The sequence below is a fragment of the Ictalurus punctatus genome, unplaced genomic scaffold, assembly GCF_001660625.3.
Source record: "Ictalurus punctatus breed USDA103 unplaced genomic scaffold, Coco_2.0 Super-Scaffold_100068, whole genome shotgun sequence".
NCBI classification, from domain to species: Eukaryota; Metazoa; Chordata; class Actinopteri; order Siluriformes; family Ictaluridae; genus Ictalurus; species Ictalurus punctatus.
In genome coordinates this window covers 125,545-133,769 of record NW_026521091.1, presented here as the reverse complement: position 1 = coordinate 133,769, position 8,225 = coordinate 125,545, and the positions used below count along the sequence as shown (strand labels likewise).

Below are 8,225 nucleotides of genomic sequence, written 5' to 3'. Positions count from 1 at the left end.
GAGCGATGTGGACCTGGTTTGGGACACAGCCGAATTCTCTTGTTCGCCGTAAAACTGCCGTGTGTGATCGTGTCCTGTCGCAAAATGCGGTGAAAATGCTCACACGATGTTCATAATGTGATTAAGGTGTTTACATGTCTGTAATGCACGTCCATAATACGATTAAAACAGGAGTAATCCACCTGTCTTAATTAGATTAGTGTTTAATTAGATTATGACCTTAATTAGATTAAGGTTGCTGTTTACATGGTAGTTTCTTAATCAAATTATGGTCTTAATTAGATTAAGAGTGGATTATTGACTGCGTTTACATGGACAACTATAATCCACTCTTAATCTAATTAAGACCATAATTTGATTAAGAAACTACCATGTAAACAGCAAGGTAGAAGAAAAAACCCACATTACTATGGGTAAATAATATAGGTGGCACTAGTGCTGCACAATTAATTGAATATCGATCACGATTACGATTCTGACGGTTCACGATTAAATGAACATGATCGACTGCGATATTAACGTTTAAAGTTCGTCCTCCGCTAATAGAAAACTCAGCTGCAGCTCAAATCAAGCACTTCCTACACTTATAGCCAATCACCATAGGTGTATATATAAAGGATTGAGGATGTGGTCATTTTCTTTAATCGCACGTCTATCATTAGAGAATCCGCATCGTGTGATCAAAAACGGAGAACGCGCATGAATTTGTTATAGAATTTGTCCAAGATTTTATTGGGAATGTTTCGTACAGAGTTGACGATCTAAATAGCTTAATTTAGCTTAAAACCGTGTAATTGCAGGGTTAAAGATACGAGCTATACGAGATCAAGCCTGCGATCGGAGCGTCCGTATACTCGATGTTTACAAAACCGCAAGAACACGTCAGAGTTAATGTATTGTATCAAACACGTCAGAGTTAATGTATTGTTCTGATGGCTGAAGGAAAATTTTACTTAACGGTTATATCTTAAGGGTGAGCTGAGGTTGTGTGTAATTAGTTTAGTAGAGAGAGAGAGAGAGTGATGTAGAAAAAAGGAAATAAAGAATTAACAGGTGCTGTGAATTGAGGATGTGTAGAAAAAAAGTATATTTAAAGCAGATGAATGAGTGTATTAGAAGCTGGGAAAGGTGAGGTTTCCTTCACGTGTTTCCTGGAGGATGCAGTAGAGGTGTGTGTGTGATTTCCTGTATACATATATACACTTATATAAAATATACATATATACACACGGTTGTGTGTCGTTTTAGAAACATCTGGCACTTGAATTTTCAGTGTGCACATGATAGATGTGCTATATATTGTAATTTAGAAACAGGTGGATTACACGAATATTTTACACTAAATATGAAACTTATTCACTTCGACTGAACATTAAATGAATCTCAGAACTGAGACAGTATTAAACAGTCAGTAACAGAGGCGCCTGTGAGAATCAGAACCTCAGGTTTAATCAGTGTTGTGGAATGTGATGTGATCAAATCAACAAGTTAGTATATTTTACTTGCACTCTAAACCGGTTATCTAGGAATCGTTGTAGGGGGAAAAAAAACTACTTGAGTCCAGCACTTTCCTTTAACTGGAGCTGAAACTTCTTGTTAAAGCGTTTTTGGCCTTTTGTCAACCCTACAGTGCACGTCCCCGAGGCGCGTTCACTATTCACGTTTTCCTACAAAATGTCACCTCCTGTAATAACACGAGCACTGCTTTTTATTTATTTAAATATTTTACATATACGGATTATATACTTTCTGTACATTTACAAAAGGCTGGTGTAGATTTAAAACGCTCTGAAAGTTTTCACTAAAGGAACAGAAATTATTATTAATTTTTTAAACTGGTTTATGATGCTCGTGAGTGTGGACTTTAACGCGAACACGCTTTAAACCGGTATTTCCCGTCGCAGCACACGCACAGGTTTGTTTAAGATTAGCACGCACACACTTATAATATTGTCACTACAGAGCCCATGGAAATTAATGCTACTTTTGAATGGTTTTACTCTTCACTTTATAAATCTGGATTTCCTGCAGACGATACTAAAGTGGATGCATTTCTTCAAGACCTTTGTAACCCTGTTATTGATTCGAATACTGCCATGCAACTGGACTCCCCACTCTCTCTTGAAGAAATTTGAAATTCAGTTAAAACTGCAGCGTAACAAAGCTCCTGGCCCGGACGGGTTCCGATTGAATTGTTTAAAGCATCTATTGGAAAATTAGCTCCATTGCTTTTATCTGTGTTCAACGAATCTTTGGAATGTGGGTCTTTGCCTCCAACTCTGACACAAGCCACTATAGCTCTCCTTCTTAAGGAGGGTAAGGATCCAACCTCCTGCGGTTCTTATAGACCGCTGTCTCTGCTTAATGCAGATGTAAAGGTGTTGGTATCTCGTTTAGAGAATGTTATGCCTTATATCTGAAGAGCAAACTGGTTTTATAAAGGGACATCAGTTGTTTTTCAATACCCGTACGCTCTTTAAATTATTCAAAGCATTCGGCTGAGATTGGGATTTCTTTAGATGCTGAAAAAGCATTTGACAGGGTTGAGTGGGTTCAATCCACATCAGAGAGGAATGATTTCTAGGATTTATGATTTCATTCTGGCGTTAGGTAGTGAGGCAAGTACCAAAATTAAGAATGCGTGGGAAATGGAGTTAGGAGTACAGATAAGTGAGGAGTGTTGGGAACGTGCTATTGGTAGGATACAGTCTACCACTTCCTGTGCTCGTCTTGGACTCATCCAGTTCAAAGTTTCACACAGAGTCCATTTGTCTAAGTCGAGACTTTCTGTAATATATCCAGAAGTAGAGGACAAGTCTGATAAATGCCATGGCTCTCCCTGTCATCTTGGCCATATGTTTTTCTTCTGCCCTGATCTCCATGGTTTTTGGACTGGTTTCTTTACCATCATGTCCACTATTCTCAGGGTAGATTTAAATCCTTGCCCACTCATTACTATATTTGGGATTCCTGATGCCTCAGTTCTATTACGCTGTGTACAAAAAGATATTATCACTTTCACATCCCTAATAGCAAGACGTTCCTGCGACTGGTTCATGTAAATAACTCGTACAGTCAGGCAGGTGTTGGTTGTTTAAAGAAACCTTTTATTTAACAAAAAACAAAATAAAAATCGGCTCCTCAATCTTCCCCCTCCTTCTGAAAACACAGACGAAATAGAAATCACACGCTGCAAGGACACAGCCAGGTTCTCTTTTACACACACCTGAGAGGAGATAAACCAGCTGAACTTTCTAATCTTACATTAAACATCCAACAAGCAGCTTTCGGGTCACAGTGAGACATTAATGACAAGTTCCTGTAACGCTTCTTCTGCGCTAAACTCGAACCTGAGGGTGACGACGCCATCTCAAACTAAAACAAGTTCTATCTACAAAGCTACAGTGCAGAAGAGTTACTCTGACCGGGGTGGAGTATTTCAGTATAGTACCTTCTGATCGGCGATCAGCCTGCCATCATGCAGCTCACCTTCCGTCAGCTTCTCGGCTGCAGGCTAAACACAGTCAGTGAAACTGGTGCGTAATGAACGTGTAGAGAGAGAGACAGCGAATAAGAGTGAATAAGTTCAGACGTTACTTTAACGCATCTGTGATCTGAGTGATGAGTGCCTTGACCTCGGACATGATCTCCCTGGCGAGGTAGGAAGCGTGAGGTTAAACGCTGTGACTGTAAATAAACACTGAAACAGGTGTTGACTCCTGCACTTACCACATGTGCAGAAACTCCGGCAAGAGCCTAAGGATCCTCCTGATCTGAGCCAAACGTATCCTCCACTGAGCTCTCAACACCTACAGGAGCACAGGTCTTTTAAACTCACGCACTTCGTTGAACATCTAAACCGTTATCCATGGACAGAACACACACTCTCCCCAAACAATATAAACACAGTAAAATAAAACTCAAGTGATCGAGTCACCGATGAATCGTTAGCAGAGTGGTTGAACGTAGTTAAAAAAAAAAAAAGACAAGTTTTAATTAGCTGAATTGTGCATCCTTACCGCCGGGTCTGGAGCTGCAGCCTGTTGGCCGTGCCCTACGCCACGGTATGGTGCATTTCCTTTACCCTGTCCTCCTTCTCAGCTGCACGTGAAGTGTGAGGTTAAACACTGTGACTGTAAATAAACACTGATAAACAGGTGTTGACTTACCCTATGCACTGAACTTCCAGCCTTAGACTATTGATCCAAGCGATTAGAGCCGCACGTCTCGCCCGCTGAGCTGCCAACAACTACAGGAACACATGGATCTTTTAAACTCACGCACTTCGTTTTACATCTCCATCAGAAGACGCAGTAGGCCCAATCAAAGGCCAGATAGAGGTCATCTAGTCCAGATACCTTGTTGCACTATTGACTGAACAAACAAGTAAACAAATAAATAATATTTTATATTCATTTAAGATCTGTTGCACTTTTATTATTATTATTATTATTATTATTATTATTATTATTATTAAATTATTCAACTGTTGGTTAAAGGCGCAAAAAAAGGAATCCACAATGCAATTAATGATTAACCAATTTAAATCGAATACATATATGTTCTAGTATTTCCCCCCAGAAGTTTATGTAAATATAAATAAAAGCTTCTCATTGTTGCCAGATTGAACAATCGAGTGCAATTTGAAACATGTTTTTTTTCTTCTGTGCATTAATTAGTTCATTATCAATTTAATCACAGTTTGCTGATTTATTCCTAAAATATATTTATTACTAAAATAAAAAAGGAAATCCAGTAGGCAATGATGTCAATAATTAATACATTTAAATCGAATAAAACTATTTTAGTATTTTCCTCCAGATATTGTACACTTAAAAAAAAAAAAAAAAAGAAAGTAAAATAGACAAAGAAAAACACATCTTCTCATTGTTGCCAGATTGAGACACTGAATGCAAATTACATATAAATAATTTTATTAGCTCATTATTTGGTTACACTTTGTTCTGATTTATTCCCAAAATGGAAATTGGAATTTCCCTGCTGAAAAAAACAAAACAAAAATCAATCACAACAGAAACCCTCATAGAATCTGTAATGTCCTGTAGGTCTACTGGTAATTTGTTGCTTTGGTGGCATGTTGTGTCTAGTGAATACCATTAAGAACCAATAATGGTACTGGTTTTAATGGTTAACAAATTAACATGCGTTCTCCGTTTTTGATCACACGATGCGGATTCTCTAATCATAGACGTGCGATTAAAGAAAATGACCACATCCTCAATCCTTACATCATCAATCAGCATGATCCGGGGTTGTGTAGAAAGCGGGCTTGTATGAACACAGGTGTGTGTGTGTGTGTGTGTGTGTGTGTGTGTGTGTGTGTGTGGCTTTTACCTGCCAGTTGTAATACATGTGGCAGAGTTTGTAGGTGAGTCTCTGCATGTGGTCTGGTTTGAGGACACTGCTGTCGTACACCACGTTGTAGTGAGTGGGGGCCACGCTGCTGAAGCGCACTTTGTGACTCACGATGAAGTCGTACCTAACAAATCAAGCCATCAGCGTTTAAAACACACCGAACGCAACCTGAAGCTGCGATCAGAAAGACCGCCAGAGAAAGAGAAAAAGATGGATGAACTATGCCTGAACACACCACTCGGGTCACGTGACTTCGGCGTCGATGACCGTTCTGGGAGGAGGGTTGCTCAGTCAACGATTTTCATTATCGATTATTATCAACTATTATGGATTAGTTGTTGCAGCTCTATTTGCAACACATTATACTAAGTATTGTGTGGTATTTGAAGATGTTTGTTCAAGGTAATGCAGTTAATACCCATTGCAGTTCTTTATACTTCGGGTTATTACTCAGATTATAAATGTATTTGAGTGAGGACATTTATCACCTGTGTGCTTTTTCTGCATTGTTATTAGCATATGTACTGTATGATTTAGTAAAATAATCATTAGCCATTACGTTGTGAAGCTCGGTGCAGTAGCTGATGTGAAAGTACATTTTATGTGGTGGCGAGGTGGAAATATGATCCATACGTATTATGAATGAGATAAGAATGATCTGAGACAACTTCAGACTGTGGAAGTGTTACAATATTTTCTATATTTAATCCGTACATATGAGGTCAAGAGTGTGACCACCATTATGAGTAGGTCCGATTACGTTCTGATTAATCCCTACTGAATCGGAGATGGACACAACCGCTGTTCTCAGAGGGTCTTCCAGGTTATCAAAATGAATATTAAAGTCTCCGACGATTAATGCTTTATCTACAGACACAACCAGGTTTGAGATAAAGTCTGCAAATTCACTAAGAAATTCAGTATATGGCCCTGGGGGTCTGTAAATAATAATTAGAGGAATTAACTTTTTTTTGTGGCTACATAAGTTATACTGGTATAATTTCAAAAGAATTAAATTTATGCTTAAGTTTTTGTGTGACGACTAGATTTTGACTATGGATGAGACCAACACCTCCTCCTCTACCAGTTGAACGAGGCTGGTACATAACTGTATCCAGGAGGACTAGCTTCATTTAAAGCTATGTACTCGTTTGGTTTAATCCAAGTTTCTGTTAAACACATTAAATTACATTCCTGATCAGTAATGATGTCGTTAACAATAAGAGCCTTAGACGCAAGAGATCTAATGTTTAATAGTCCTAGCTTCAGATTAAAGGTGCTGGCTGTGCATTCAGTATGATCTAATTTTAGGTTAATTAGGTTACTAAAACAAACATTCTGAAATTGTCTATGTATTTGTATAGCTCAGGGAACAGACACAGTCTCTATAGTATGTACTACAGGTGTTGGACTATTAATTGAACATTGCTTATGATGAACGTTGTTATTGTAGAGGATGTGCTTACGGTAGACAGTCACTTGGTGTGTAGCGTCTTGGAGATGTTGTCAGACAGCAGTTCCACTCCGAGGCTGCTGGGGTGCAGGCCATCAGGACAAAACAACCTAGGACACTCCCAGAACAGATTCCAGTTATTGACTAACAGCAGATTCTGTTCATTACACTGTGAGGGAAATTATTAATTTTTACTTTGAAATAGTTTTGTTCTTGTTCTGTTTCATTCTCATGTGAGGATAACGACTCAGAAGGCCATGTGATGTCACTGAGATCAGAATGTTTATCTGCTTACAGAGACACAAACATGTTCTTCTGTTCAAGGTTCGTCTAAACATCATCTAAGATCCTAAAACAAAGCCTGTTTGAACTGCCTCAAACTGCTTCTTATCGGTACACAGAATGATGTCATGCTCTGAGTTTCATATATATAGTAGTGGTTTCGTACAAGGACTTCAGAGCGCTTTCATTATTCTGTCCTGCTTTATTCTATCCTGTATTAACCATCTGAGAGAGGGGGCGCCGCTGCAGGGGTCCCGGCTCAGGAGTATGGGGGCGCTTGCAGGTCTTTAGTTTATTTATCGAAAACATTGGATTTGGTGGCACAAGGATCGCCAGCACGTTTGCGTGCCATGGCTCGAGCTGCTCTCTTAGTGCAGATCACTGGGAAAATTGCTCTCACACATTGATCTTACACTCATCACACCAGGTCACTTCTATTTTGAATTAGATCCACATGCAACACGACAGCTCATCAAAGAACAGGATATGAAGTTATTCTATGTGTCACCCAAAATTTAAATATTAAACCTATTAGTGTGTCTAATACACCAACTGTAGTGTTGTATTGCCTAATTAATTCTGTGGAGCCAGTCACTGAGAACACTCACGATTGCCTAGCCGAAATTCATATTTCCTCGAACCAAAGTTTGAACTTTTTAGACGTTCCATCTGGAAGATTTTGTGAGCACCCTGTTCTGCCCAATTGGCCGAATTAAAAGCTATCACTACAGAGTGCGAACTGGTTATGGGTAGAATTGCTAATATATATACTGACTCTGATTATGCCCATGGATAGCGTCATCCGTTTGGAGCTGTTTGAATGCAGTGAGGTTTTAGTAAAAGTGCTGGAACACCACTTTAACATACCGAGCAAATAGTTTAATTGAATTCTGATTGTACCTACTGCACTTCTCACTGTATGAATTTCAGATCACATGGTTTTAACCAGTGCGCGAGGGGGAAGTTATGGGAAAAGATAAAATAGCAAGAGGACTGGTCTCTGTACTTACAGGCAATTATGGATTATTATTATTATTTTTTTAAACTTACAGGCAATGGTGAATAATAACCTGAGTGTGAAATTTATGCTAAAAACAATGTCAGAAAGGGAAAA

At 38.9% G+C, this 8,225-nt stretch overlaps 1 protein-coding gene across 4 annotated transcripts; it reads right to left on the bottom strand.

The window, feature by feature from the left end:
* Positions 1-3,099: 3,099 nt before the first annotated feature.
* On the bottom strand, positions 3,100-7,633 carry LOC128630832 (piwi-like protein 1). 4 transcript variants are annotated; one of them, XR_008395060.1, is made up of 6 exons: positions 6,843-7,633; positions 5,356-5,500; positions 4,170-4,374; positions 4,020-4,101; positions 3,452-3,809; positions 3,100-3,159 (listed from the first exon to the last, which is right to left on the bottom strand). XR_008395060.1 is itself a non-coding variant. In XM_053679096.1 (4 exons), the coding sequence occupies exons 1-3, from the start codon at positions 6,923-6,925 to the stop codon at positions 3,726-3,728; spliced, it is 312 nt and encodes a 103-aa protein (XP_053535071.1). In that variant the 5' UTR covers positions 6,926-7,633; the 3' UTR covers positions 3,100-3,159; positions 3,452-3,725. The 4 variants fall into 4 exon arrangements, 2 of the variants coding, with proteins under 2 accessions (XP_053535071.1, XP_053535072.1); XR_008395061.1 differs by lacking the exon at positions 6,843-7,633 and adding an exon at positions 5,612-5,923; XM_053679096.1 differs by lacking the exons at positions 4,020-4,101; positions 4,170-4,374.
* Between the last annotated feature and the right edge of the window lie 592 nt (positions 7,634-8,225).

Excerpts from the sequence above, each read along its gene's own strand:
- LOC128630832 (XM_053679096.1), bottom strand. The coding sequence starts at position 6,925 with ATGGCCTGCACCCCAGCAGCCTCGGAGTGGAACTGCTGTCTGACAACA. Across the intron at positions 5,501-6,842 it reads ACACCAAGTGACTGTCTACC|GTACGACTTCATCGTGAGTC; the intron begins GTAAGCACATCC and ends TTGATTTGTTAG. Across the intron at positions 3,810-5,355 it reads ACATGTATTACAACTGGCAG|GTGTTGAGAGCTCAGTGGAG; the intron begins GTAAAAGCCACA and ends GTGCTCCTGTAG.